Below are 15,069 nucleotides of genomic sequence, written 5' to 3'. Positions count from 1 at the left end.
GTATACGTATGTAAGTAGGAGAGATGGCCAGAGAGCGTTATTGGATTGCGTGTTAATTGATAGGCGCACGAAAGAGAGACTTTTGGATGTTAATGTGCTGAGCGGTGCAACTGGAGTGATGTCTGATCATTATCTTGTGGAGGCGAAGTTGAATATTTGCAGGGGTTTTCGGAAAAGAAGAGAGAATGTTGGGGTGAAGAGAGTGGTGAGAGTAAGTGAGCTTGGGAAGGAGACTTGTGTAAGGAAGTACCAGGAGAGACTGAGTACAGAATGGAAAAAGGTGAGAACAAATGAGGTAAGGGGAGTGGGGGTGGGGGAGGAATGGGATGTATTTAGGGAAGCAGTGATGTCTTGCGCAAAAGAAGCTTTTGGCATGAGAAGCATGGGAGGTGGGTTGATTAGAAAGGGTAGTGAGTGGTGGGATGAAGAAGTAAGATTATTAGTGAAAGAGAAGAGAGAGGCTTTTGGACAAGTTTTGCAGGGAAAAAATGCAAATGAGTGGTAGATGTATAAAAGAAAGAGGCAGGAGGTCAAGAGAAAGGTGCAAGAGGTGAAAAAGAGGGGAAATGAGAGTTGGGGTGAGAGAGTATCATTAGATTTTAGGGAGAATTAAAAGATTTTTGGAAGGAGGTAAATGAAGTGCATAAGACAAGAGAACAAATGGGAACATCAGTGAAGGGGACAAATGGGTAAGTGATAGCAAGTTGTGGTGAAGTGAGAGGGAGATGGAGTGAGAACTTTGAAGGTTTGTTGAATGTGTTTGATGATAGAGTGGCAGATATGGGGTATTTTGGTTGAGGTGGTGTGCAAAGTGCGAGGGTCTGGTTGAATGACTTGGTAAACAGAGAAGAGGTAGTGAAAGCTTTGCGGAAGATGAAAGCAGCCATATAATATTGTTGGAACCACTATTCCTTGAAACATACTCATTTTTGCTTTCTCAGATAACTTTCTATCCACACATTCTTCATCACTCCCTAGACCTTCACCCCCTCCCCCATTCTGTGACTCACTTCCGCTTCCATGGCTTAATTCACTGCTAAGTCCACTCCCAGATATGTAAAACATTTCACTTCCTCCAATTTTTTCTCCATTCAAACTTGCATCCTAACTAACTTGTCCCTGAATCCTGCTGAACCTGATAACCTTTCTCTTATTCACACTTATTATCAACTTTCTCCTTTCACTCACTTTTACAAACTCAGTCACCAACTTCTGCAGTTTCTCACTCGAATCAGCCACTAGAGCTGTATCATCGGCGAACAGCAACTGAAATATTTCCCAGGCTCTCTCATACCCAGAAGACTGCATACTCACCCCTCTCTCCAAAAGTCTTGCATTTACCCCCCTAACCACCCCATCCATGAATAAATTAAACAACCATGAGGACATCACACATCCCTGCTGCAGACCAACCTTCACTGGGAAGTAATAACTCTCCTCTCTTCCTTCTCGTACACATGCCTTACATCCTTGATGAAAGCTTTTCACTGCTTCTAGCCATTTACCTTCCACACCATATACTCTTAAGACTTTCCACATAGCATCTTTATCAACCCTGTCATATGTCTTCTCTAGATCCATAAATGCTACATACAAATCCATCTGTTTTTCTAAGTATTTCTCATAGACATTCTTCAAAGCAAACACCTGATCTACACGTCCTCTACCACTTCTGAAACCACACTGCTCCTCCCCAATCTGATTTTGTGTACATGCCTTCACCCTCTAAATCAATGCCTTCCCATTCAATTTTCTGTAGTACTCAACATACATATGCCTCTGTAGTTTGAACACACACCTTTATCCCCTTTGCCTTTGTACAGTGGCACTACACATGCATTCTGCTAGTACTCAGGCACTTTATCATGATTCGTACAAACACTGAATATCCTTCCCAACCAATCAACAGCATAGTTAACTCCAGTCTTAATAAATTGTACTGCAGTACCATTCAAACTCACTGCCATGCTGAGTTTCATCTTCTGCAAGACATTTACTACCTCTTCTCTCTTCACCCTACATCTTCCACACTATCATCAAACACATTCAAAAAACCTTCAAAATACTCACATCAGTACCTCTTATCACTTCGCCCTTTTTATTCTCCCTAAAGTTAATGATACTCTCTCACCCCAACTCTCGTTTGCCTTCTTTTTCAACCCCTGTGCCTTCCTCTTCACCTCCTGTCACATTCTTTTATACATTTCCCAGTCATTTGCTCTTTTCCTTGTAAGTATTGTACAAGTGCCCCTCTTTTCTCTTTCACTAACAATTAAACTTCTTCATTCCACCACTCGCTACCCTCTCTAATCTGCCTATTTTCCACCTCTCTCATGCCACATGCATTCCTCACCCAATCCTTGCATGTCGTAGAGGGTAACTAAAACGGGAGGGAGCGGGAGCTGGAAATCCTCTCCTCCAGTTTTGACTTTTCCAAAACAAGGAACAGAGAATGGGGCCAAGTGAGGATTTTCCCTCATAGGTTCAGTCCTCTGTTCTTAATGCTACCTCACTAATGCGAGAAATGGTGAATACGTATGATGAAAAAGATATATTTTTATATTAATGTTTATTATATTATTATACTTACTTGGTTTCCCATGTCAGTGAGGTAGTGCCAGGAAACAAATGAAGAATGTCCCATCTACTCATATACACATATATATACATAAATGCCCTTACACGCACATTTACATACATATACATTTCAATATATACATAAATATACTTACACATACACTGACATATACATATATAGACATTTACATATTCATATTTGCTTGCCTTCATCCATTCCTGTCGCTACCCAGCCACACAGGAAATAGCATTGCTGCCTCTCACTTCAGTGAGGTAGTGCCAGGAAAACAGAAAAAAAGGCCACATTCGTTCACACTCAGTCTTTAGCTGTCATGTGTAATGCACTGAAACCACAGCTCACTCTCCACATCCAGGCCCCTTAGACCTTTCCATGGTTTACCCCAGATGTTTCACATGCCCTAGCTCAGTCCATTGCCAGTTATCCAGTTTGTATAGACCTTCACTAATATTAATGTTAGACTTAAGCAACGTAAATATAGTATAAGAAGAGGACAAAAATCATATGCTTTGTTTAATCATGTTAAATAATATGACCATTTTATTGACTGGAGTAATGCTATTTCAGTTATTAGATGTAATTCTTTTCCCAAGAAAAATATCGCAAAAATATATATATATCATCTTATGCAAGGCTTTAAACAACTGTGCTATTTTCACCAAACCACTTTCCATAACACTCTCACTTCCCATATCTCCATGTTCAAAACATATCACATCCTCCATGTCCTCTTCACCTCTTTTCTGCCTGTAAGTATTTCCCCACTTAACCCCTTTCATAGATGATACTATTTGGTCTCATATTTATGTCACCTTTTTAACCCCCTTCCAAAACATTTTCTAATCTTCCTGAAGTTTGTTGATACTTACCCCATCTCTCAACTTTCTCCTTTTAACACTCTCCAAAACTCAGACACCAGCTTTTGCAGTTCTTCAGCCCCTGAACCTTTCTCTTGACCTGCTGCCTTTTTTTCTTTATACATCTCCCAATCAGTTGTCCTTTCTTGCAAATAACACCCATTCACCTATCTTTTCTCATTCACTAGTTACTTAACTTCCTCAACCCACCACTTTACCTATTTTACTTGACGTTCTGCCTTCTGAATGCCACATACTTCTCTCCCACTTGTGAGCAGTGCTTCCCTGAATTCCTTCCATTTGTCACCCACCCCTTAGTTTCATTCACGCTTACCTTTTACTACTCTACACTTATTTTTCTCTGGTTTCTCTTCTCACAAGCCTGTATTTTCAGCTCATTCACTCTCATAACCCTCATCCATTTCTTTTCCTAAAGCCCAACCAACTTTCACAACCACACAGGATATACATACTGTTATTTGAGAGCTATGGACTGTATTCATATTTTGTGGTACTAGGGAATACTTTGTATTGCCTTAGTTGTGATTTGTAGCCAAAGGGTTAAGAGCTCTGATACATTTCGTATTTCCTTCATTGTAATATCTTCCTTTCTCATATATTTATTCTTCTCTCAGCCTAACTGTAATCCCTCTGTATCAGTCTATCTATCTATCTGTTATCTCTGACACCCATTCCCTTCAGGAATTCCCTCAAGGAGATGGCCATAGCAGAAGTCTCTGTAACTGGTGAACTATAGTGCCACTTATTAGCCTTTAGTGCCTCATCCTTAATGGGCCACTGGCAGAGGGCAACTCTGATGCAGTGTTTTTAGAGGCTCCTACCTAATGTTGCCATCAGCTACTATTACCTAATGTTCTACCTAATGTTCCAACCTAATACTTCTACTTAATGTTCCCAAATAATGTTCCTACCAACTACTTCTGCCTGATGTTTGTACCTAATGCTCCTGCCTAAATGTTCCCATCTACTACTTTTATCTATTGCTTCTACCATTTTTTGCCAAAAGGCTCACTGCAGGAAAATTTAGAGTGATGAAGAAAGAGCTGTGTAAGTTAAGAGCTGTCAAGTGTTATGTGTGACAAGGAGGCATTGTATGTTTGAGGACAGAATGCCAGTAATCCATATGTGGGTGAGGCAGAAAGAAAACACTGCTACCAGGGGCAGAGGAGTGCAACTTGACAACCACTGAAGTACTGGCTTGCTATGCAAATGTTGCTAACCCTCCCGATACCCAGGCAGGTATTACTAGTAATATACCTCCCTTGTCGTTGGCTGCCAAACAGCTGGTAACAGTAATACCAATAGACACATTTCTTGTGTCCCCATTTCCACTCAATTCTTCACATTTTTTTTTTTTTTTTTTTTTTTTATACTTTGTCGCTGTCTCCCGCGTTTGCGAGGTAGCGCAAGGAAACAGACGAAAGAAATGGCCCAAACCCCCCCCCCATACACATGTACATACACTCGTCCACACACGCAAATATACATACCTACACAGCTTTCCATGGTTTACCCCAGACGCTTCACATGCCTTGCTTCAATCCACTGACAGCACGTCAACCCCTGTATACCACTTGACTCCAATTCACTCTATTTCTTGCCCTCCTTTCACCCTCCTGCATGTTCAGGCCCCGATCACACAAAATCTTTTTCACTCCATCTTTCCCCCTCCAATTTGGTCTCCCTCTTCTCCTCGTTCCCTCCACCTCCGACACATATATCCTCTTGGTCAATCTCTCCTCACTCATTCTCTCCATGTGCCCAAACCATTTCAAAACACCCTCTTCTGCTCTCTCAACCACGCTCTTTTTATTTCCACACATCTCTCTCACCCTTACGTTACTTACTCGATCAAACCACCTCACACCACACATTGTCCTCAAACATCTCATTTCCAGCACATCCATCCTCCTGCGCACATCTCTATCCATAGCCCACGCCTCGCAACCATACAACATTGTTGGAACCACTATTCCCTCAAACATACCCATTTTTGCTTTCCGAGATAATGTTCTCGACTTCCACACATTTTTCAAGGCTCCCAAAATTTTCGCCCCCTCCCCCACCCTATGATCCACTTCCGCTTCCATGGTTCCATCCGCTGACAGATCCACTCCCAGATATCTAAAACACTTCACTTCCTCCAGTTTTTCTCCATTCAAACTCACCTCCCAATTGACTTGACCCTCACCCCTACTGTACCTAATAACCTTGCTCTTATTCACATTTACTCTCAACTTTCTTCTTCCACACACTTTACCAAACTCAGTCACCAGCTTCTGCAGTTTCTCACATGAATCAGCCACCAGCGCTGTATCATCAGCGAACAACAACTGACTCACTTCCCAAGCTCTCTCATCCCCAACAGACTTCATACTTGCCCCTCTTTCCAGGACTCTTGCATTTACCTCCCTTACAACCCCATCCATAAACAAATTAAACAACCATGGAGACATCACACACCCCTGCCGCAAACATACATTCACTGAGAACCAATCACTTTCCTCTCTTCCTACACGTACACATGCCTTACATCCTCGATAAAAACTTTTCACTGCTTCTAACAACTTTCCTCCCACACCATATATTCTTAATACCTTCCACAGAGCATCTCTATCAACTCTATCATATGCCTTCTCCAGATCCATAAATGCTACATACAAATCCATTTGCTTTTCTAAGTATTTCTCACATACATTCTTCAAAGCAAACACCTGATCCACACACCCTCTACCACTTCTGAAACCGCACTGCTCTTCCCCAATCTGATGCTCTGTTCATGCCTTCACCCTCTCAATCAATACCCTCCCATATAATTTACCAGGAATACTCAACAAACTTATACCTCTGTAATTTGAGCACTCACTCTTATCCCCTTTGCCTTTGTACAATGGCACTATGCATGCATTCCGCCAATCCTCAGGCACCTCACCATGAGTCATACATACATTAAATAACCTTACCAACCAGTCAACAATACAGTCACCCCCTTTTTTAATAAATTCCACTGCAATACCATCCAAACCTGCTGCCTTGCCGGCTTTCATCTTCCGCAAAGCTTTCACTACCTCTTCTCCGTTTACCAAATCATTTTCCCTAACCCTCTCACTTTGCACACCACCTCGACCAAAACACCCTATATCTGCCACTCTGTCATCAGACACATTCAACAAACCTTCAAAATACTCATTCCATCTCCTTCTCACATCACCGCTACTTGTTATCACCTCCCCATTTACGCCCTTCACTGAAGTTCCCATTTGCTCCCTTGTCTTACGCACCCTATTTACCTCCTTCCAGAACATCTTTTTATTCTCCCTAAAATTTACTGATAGTCTCTCACCCCAACTCTCATTTGCCCTTTTTTTCACCTCTTGCACCTTTCTCTTGACCTCCTGTCTCTTTCTTTTATACATCTCCCACTCAATTGCATTTTTTCCCTGCAAAAATCGTCCAAATGCCTCTCTCTTCTCTTTCACTAATACTCTTACTTCTTCATCCCACCACTCACTACCCTTTCTAAACAGCCCACCTCCCACTCTTCTCATGCCACAAGCATCTTTTGCGCAATCCATCACTGATTCCCTAAATACATCCCATTCCTCCCCCACTCCCCTTACTTCCATTGTTCTCACCTTTTTCCATTCTGTACACAGTCTCTCCTGGTACTTCCCCACACAGGTCTCCTTCCCAAGCTCACTTACTCTCACCACCTTCTTCACCCCAACATTCACTCCTCTTTTCTGAAAACCCATACTAATCTTCACCTTAGCCTCCACAAGATAATGATCAGACATCCCTCCAGTAGCACCTCTCAGCACATTAACATCCAAAAGTCTCTCTTTCGCACGCCTGTCAATTAACACGTAATCCAATAATGCTCTCTGGCCATCTCTCCTACTTACATAAGTATACTTATGTATATCTCGCTTTTTAAACCAGGTATTCCCAATCATCAGTCCTTTTTCAGCACATAAATCTACAAGCTCTTCACCATTTCCATTTACAACACTGAACACCCCATGCATACCAATTATTCCCTCAACTGCCACATTACTCACCTTTGCATTCAAATCACCCATCACTATAACCCGGTCTCGTGCATCAAAACCGCTAACACACTCATTTAGCTGCTCCCAAAACACTTGCCTCTCATGAACTTTCTTCTCATATACATTTCATCCTTTTCTCTGGCATTTTCCCATACCTGTCTAATACACTCTCATTCCATACACATCCTACTTTTGACATTATAAAATAGTTTCTTATTCTCTCTGAAATTCTCATTAATTTTTCTCCTAACATCCTAATTTGCTTTCCTTTTCATTCATGTATACTGTTCTGTTAGCTCTTCATGGCTTTATGTTCAACACCCATTGCCATCCATTCATCACTATTTTCAAACCAATTCAAGTGCTGTCATACTTTTCATTTTTCTTCTCCATTAGCTTTCTCTAGTCTTCATTCCATGATACTGTGCCCCTCCTCCCACCAGCCTTTCAAGCATACCTCACCCCTCCATGGCATCCTTCAGTGCCGTAATCCATTCTTATACTGTCCTCACATTAACTCATCCTCACCCCCATATAATCTTGAATCCTCTCAGCCTTTCCTTCATCCTTCATACCTTTCAAAACGTTTATTTCTCTGGGTGAAAAAAGAATTGAAATTCTTTTTTTTTTTTTTTTTTTTGTCTGATATCATAACTGTATCATATGTTACTGAAGTGAATAGTAAAGTATTAATCAGTGGGTGGGCATAAGATGATAAAGGAGAGTGCTTGTGTGCCATTTGCATGGATCCTCCCAATTCATGTAGTAATATGATGATTATGGGGATTTTTACTAAATATGATTTTGTTCTACATAAGCCTAAACACATTACACAGTGTTTTTTCTTTTCCCTGAGCCTGATTCCACATATCCCATGCATGTAATTTCCATATTCATATTTGCTGCATAAATCTAACTTTCTGCTTTAAAATCACAACTACACTGTATGGGAGTCACACATCTGCAGGGAATTGAGGTGAAGGCATAAAGTTTTAGAGCAACACATTTGGCTCAGCACAGTGTGCCAAGTTCAGCCATAAACGTGGCTCAGTGTAGTGAAAGGGTTAACATCTGTTAGAAATTCAGTGTCACACTTTTATTCCCCTTCTTTTTTATATCAAGTTATGTATTTGTGTTTAGAAATTTATTTTTGTCAGTTTTTTAAGTTTTAATGAAGAAATGTTTATATTGCAGATAATTGGTTTAATCAGAACACATCTTTTGTACATTAATGTCAACCTGTGAATATCATGCATATTATCTCCTTTGTTCAAACTATGATGAGACATACAAAATTTTTTTCAAGCTCTAAAGTCAAAAGATGTCTCCAAATTATATAGGTGTCATTATCATGATAGGAATACCATGGAACTCTTCGTGTGTATATGAATAGAATGTATTTAGATGAATGAATATTAAAGTGATTTCCTTTGTTCATAAGCTTATGTCATGAAGTTAGCTCCCTTTGTTCATGTCTTTGCAGCTTACAAGAACACGGAGAGACAAAATGATAGTATACTGGGTGAGTTACAAGCAGGGAAGTCAGCAGGTTTTGCTGTTTACTCAGTCTGACCACTTGGCTGCCACCATTCGCCTTCCCATGGAAAGAGCCACACTAGAACTGTGTCTTGCTCTGGAAAAGATTGGTTTCTCACTTGTAAGTACTTAAGCTCAATGAAATATTTGTAATTTGTATATCAGTTTCTAAAAGAGGAAACAGAAAAAGGATTCAAGCAGTGAGTGTTCATCCTACTTAAAGGCTCAGACTAGGGTGTATGGATGTAACAGATATGAGCAGAAAGGAGAGATAGGTATTATGTTTGAGGAAAGAAACCTTAATGCTCTGGGTCTGAGTGAAAGGAAGGCAAAGGATAAAGGGGAAGAATGGTTTGAAAACGCCTTGAGAGTAAAGTCAGGAGATAGTGAGAGGAGAAGAGCTAAGGAAGAAGTAGTACTACTCCTGAAGCAGGAGTTGTGGGAGTGTGTGTAAGGAAGTAAATTCTAGATTGATATGGGTAAAACTGAAAGTGGATGGCGAGAGATGAGTTATTATTGATGCCTATGCACCTGGTCATGAGGAGAAAGATAATAAGAGAAGTGTTTTGGGAGCAGCTGAGTGAGTGTCAACGGTTTTCGTGCGTGTGCCCAAGTATTTGTGATGGGTGATTAAAATGCAAAGGTAAGGAATGTAGCAGATGAGGATATAATTGGTTTGCGTGGGGTATTCAGTATTATGAAGGGAAATAGTGAAGAGCTTGCAGATTTGTGTGCTGAGCAAAGACTGGTGATTGGGAATACATGGTTTAAGAGATATATATATTTGGACAATTTTTGCTGGGAAATAATGCAAATGACTGGGAAATGTATAAAAGAAAGAGGTAATAAAGAGAAAGGTGCAAGAGGTGAAAAAAAGGGCAAATGAGACTTGGTGTGAGAGAGTATCATTGAATTTTAGGGAGAATAAAAAGATGTTTTGGAAGGATGTAAATAAAGTGCGTAAGACAAGGGAACAAATGGGAACATCAGTGAAGGAGGCAAATGGGGAGGTGATAACAAGTAGTGGTGATGTAAGAAGGAGATGGAGTGAGTGTTTTGAAGGTGTGTTGAATGTGTTTGATGATAGAGTGGCAGATATAGAGTGTTTTGGTCGAGGTGGTGTGCAAAGTGAGAGGGTTAGGGAAACTGATTTGGTAAACAGAAAAGAGGTAGTAAAAGCTCTGCGGAAGATGCAGGCTGGCAAGGTAGCGGGTTTCGATGGTATTGCAGTGGAATTTATTAGAAAAAGGGGATGACTGTATCGTTGACTGGTTGGTAAGGTTATTTGATGTATGTATGACTTATGGTGAGGTGCCTGAGGATTGGCGGAATGCTTTCATAGTGCCATTGTATAAAGGCAAAGGAGATAAAAGTGAGTGCTCAAATTACAGAGATATAAGTTTGTTGAGTATTCCTGGTGAATTATATGGGAGGGTATTGATTGAGAGGGTGAAGGCATGTACAGAGCATCAGATTGGGTAAGAGCAGTGTGGTTTCAGAAGTGGTAGAGGATGTGTGGATCAGGTGTTTGCTTTGAAGAATGTATGTGAGATATAGTTAGAAAAGCAAATGGATTTGTATGTAGCATTTATGAATCTGGAGAAGGCATATTATAGAGTTGATAGAGATGCTCTATGGAAGGTATTAAGAATATATGGTGTGGGAGGCAAGTTATTAGAAGCAGTGAAAAGTTTTTATCAAGAATGTAAGGCATCTGTATGTGTAGGAAGAGAGGAAAGTGATTGGTTCTCAGTGTAGGTAGGTTTGCGGCAGGGGTGTGTGATTCTCCATGATTGTTAAATTTGTTTATGGATGGGGTTGTTAGGGAGGTGTATACAAGAGTTTTGGAGAGAGGGGCAGGTGTGCAGTCTGTTGTGGATGAGAGAGCTTGGGAAGTGAGTCAGCTGTTGTTCATTGATGATACAGCGCTGGTGGCTGATTCATGTGAGAAACTGCAGAAGCTGGTGACTGAGTTTGATAAAGTGTGTTAAAGAAGAAAGCTGAGAGTAAGTGTGAATAAGAGCAAGATATTAGGTACTGTAGGGTTGAGGGACAAGTTGAGAGAGCAGAAGAGGGTGTTTTGAAATGGTTTGGTCACATGGAGAGAATGAGTGAGGAAAGATTGACCAAGAGGATATATGTGTCAGAGGTGGAGGGAACGAGGAGAAGTGGGAGACCAAATTAGATGTGGAAAGATGGAGTGAAAAAGATTTTGAGTGATCGGGGCCTGAGCATGCAGGAGGGTGAAAGGCGTGCAAGGGAGTGAATTGGAACGATGTGGTATACCGGGGTCGACGTGCTGTCAATGGATTGAATCAGGGCATGTGAAGCGTCTGGGGTAAACCATGGAGACATAATTCATACTGTCTGCCTTTATTTATTCCAATCACCACCTCGCCACACATGGAATAACAACCCCCTCCCCCTTCATGTATGCCAGGTAGCGCTAGGAAAAGACGACAAAGGCCCCATTCATTCACACTCAGTCTCTAGCTGTCATGTAATAATGCACCGAAACCACAGCTCCCTTTCGACATCCAGGCCCCACAGAACTTTCCATGGTTTACCCCAGACGCTTCACATGCCCTGGTTCAATCCATTGACGACACATCGACCCCGGTATACCACATCGTTCCAATTCACTCTATTCCTTGTACGCCTTTCACCCTCCTGCATGTTCAGGCCCTGATCACTCAAAATCTTTTTCACTCCATCTTTCCACCTCCAATTTGGTCTCCCACTTTCCTCGTTCCCTCCACCTCTGACACATATATCCTCTTGGTCAATCTTTCCTAACTCATTCTCTCCATGTGACCAAACCATTTTAAAACACCCTCTTCTGCTCTCTCAACCATACTCTTTTTATTTCCACACATCTCTCTTACCCTTACGTTACTTACTCGATCAAACCACCTCACACCATATATTGTCCTCAAACATCTCATTTCCAGCACATCCACCCTCCTGCACACAACTCTATCCATAGCCCACGCCTTGCAACCATACAACATTGTTGGAACCACTATTCCTTCAAACATACCCTTTTTTGCTTTCCGAGATAATGTTCTTGACTTCCAAACATTTTTCAAGGCTCCCAGAATTTTCGCCTCCTCCACCACCCAAAGATTCACTTTCGCTTCCATGGTTCCATCTGCTGCCAGATCCACTCCCAGATATCTAAAACACTTTACTTCCTCCAGTTTTTCTCCAATCAAACTTACCTCCCAATTGACTTGACCCTCAACCCTACTGTACCTAATAACCTTGCTCTTATTCACATTTACTCTTAACTTTCTTCTTTCACACACTTTACCAAACTCAGTCACCAGCTTCTGAAGTTTCTCACATGAATCAGCCACCAGCGCTGTATCATCAGCGAACAACAACTGACTCACTTCCCAAGCTCTCTCATCCACAACAGACTGCATACTTGCCCCTCTTTCCAAAACTCTTGCATTCACCTCCCTAACAACCCCATCCATAAACAAATTAAACAACCATGGAGACATCACACACCCCTGCTGCAAACCTACATTTACTGAGAACCAATCACTTTCCTCTCTTCCTACACGTATACATGCCTTACATCTTTGATAAAATTTTTCACTGCTTCTAACAACTTGCCTCCCACACCATATATTCTTAATACCTTCCACAGAGCATCTCTATCAACTCTATCATATGCCTTCTCGAGATCCATAAATGCTATATACGAATCCATTTGCTTTTCTAAGTATTTCTCACATACATTCTTTAAAGCAAACACCTGATCCACACATCCTCTACCACTTCTGAAACCACACTGCTCATCCCCAATCTGATGCTCTGTACATGCCTTCACCCTCTCAATCAATACCCTCCCATATGATTTACCAGGAATACTCAACAAACTTATACCTCTCTAATTTGAGCACTCACTCTTATCCCCTTTGCCTTTGTGCAATGGCACTATGCAAGCATTCTGCCAATCCTCAGGCACCTCACCATGAATTATACATACAATAAATAACCTTACCAACCAGTCAACAATACAGTCACCCCCTTTTTTAATAAATTCCACTTCAATACCATCCAAACCTGCTGCCTTGCCGGCTTTCATCTTCCGCAAAGCTTTTACTACCTCTTCTCTCTTTACCAAATCATTTTCCTTGACCCTGTCACTTTGCACACCACCTCGACTAAAATACCTTATATCTGCCACTCTATCATCAAACACATTTAACAAACCTTCAAAATACTCTTTCACTAATAATCTTACTTCTTCATCCCACCACTCGCTACCCTTTCTAATCAACGCACCTCCTTTTCTATTCTGTACTCAGTCTCTCCTGGTACTTCCTCACGCAAGTCTCCTTCCGAAGTTCACTTACTCTCACCAATCTCTTCAGCCCAACATTCTCTCTTCTTTTCTGAAAACCCCTACAAATCTTCACCTTCGCCTCCACAAGATAATGATCAGACATCCCTCCAGTTGCACCTCTCAGCACATTAACATCCAAAAGTCTCCCTTTCGCGCGCCTATCAATTAACACATAATCCAATAACTCTTTCTGGCCATCTCTCCTACTTACATACGTAAACTTATGTATATCTCGCTTTTTAAACTAAGTATTCCCAATCACCAGTCCTTTCTCAGCACATAAATCCACAAGCTCTTCACCATTTCCATTTACAACACTGAACACCCCATGTATACCAATTATTCCCTCAACTGCCACATTACTCACCTTTGCATTCAAATCACCCATCACTATAACCTGGTCTTGTTCATCAAAACCACTAACACACTCATTCAGCTGCTCCCAAAACACTTGCCTCTCATGATTTTTCTTCTCATGCCCAGGTGCATATTCACCAATCATCCCCTCCATCAACTTTCAGTTTTACCCACATCAATCTAGAATTTACTTTCTTACACTCTATCACCTACTCCCACAACTCCTGTTTCAGGAGTAGTGCAACTCCTTCCCTTGCTCTTGTTCTCTCACTAACCCCTGACTTTACTCCCAAGACATTCCCAAACCACTCTTCCCCTTTACCCTTGAGCTTCATTTCACTCAGAGCCAAAACATCCAGGTTCCTTTCCTCAAACATACTACCTATCTCTCCTTTTTTCACATCTTGGTTACAGCCACACACATTGAGACACCCCAGTCTGAGCCTTCGAGGAGGATGAGCACTCCCCGCGTGACTTCTTCTTCTGTTTCCCCTTTTAGAAAGTCAAAATACAAGGAGGGGAGGGTTTCTGGCCCCCCGCTCCCATCCCCTTTAGTCGATTTTTACGACACATGAGGAATGCATGGGAAGTATTCTTTCTCCCCTATCCCCAGGGTTAAATATGAATATATATATATATATATATATATATATATATATATATATATATATATATATATATATATATATATATATATATACCTGGGGATAGGGGAGAAAGAATACTTCCCACGTATTCCCTGCGTGTCGTAGAAGGCGACTAAAAGGGAAGGGAGCGGGAGGCTGGAAATCCTCCCGTCTCGCTTTTTTTTTTTTCCAAAAGAAGGAAGAGAGAAGGGGGCCAGGTGAGGATATTCCCTCAAAGGCCCAGTCCTCTGTTCTTAACGCTACCTCGCTGTTGCGGGAAATGGTAAATAGTATGAAAAAAAAAATTTATATATATATATATATATATATATATATATATATATATATATATATATATATATATATATATATATATATACCTTGCAAACGCGTGAGACAGCGACAAAGCAAAAAAAAAAAATATATATATATATATATATATATATATATATATATATATATATATATATATATATATATATATATATATATATATATATATATTTTTTAAACTATTCGCCATTTCCCGCGTTAGCAAGCTAGCGTTAAGAACAGAGGACTGGGCCTTTTTTGGAATATCCTCACGTGGCCCCCTCTGTTCCTTCTTTTGGAAAATTAAAAAAAAACGAGAGGGGAGGATTTCCAGACCCCCGCTCCCTCCCCT

The 15,069-nt window shown here is 41.0% G+C and overlaps 1 protein-coding gene across 1 annotated transcript in view; it reads left to right on the top strand.

Moving 5' to 3' along the window:
- Positions 1-15,069, top strand: part of LOC139764960 (intermembrane lipid transfer protein VPS13A-like) — a 1,504,808-nt gene that overhangs the window by 1,023,143 nt on the left and 466,596 nt on the right. The window contains 1 exon segment of the mRNA XM_071692018.1: positions 9,010-9,183. Within this exon segment, the coding sequence (XP_071548119.1) occupies positions 9,010-9,183 (174 nt within the window).

Source organism: Panulirus ornatus, chromosome 52 (assembly GCF_036320965.1).
Source record: "Panulirus ornatus isolate Po-2019 chromosome 52, ASM3632096v1, whole genome shotgun sequence".
Classification (NCBI taxonomy): Eukaryota; Metazoa; Arthropoda; class Malacostraca; order Decapoda; family Palinuridae; genus Panulirus; species Panulirus ornatus.
The sequence above is the reverse complement of the archived record's forward strand: the minus strand, read 5'-3'. Positions and strand labels throughout refer to the sequence as shown.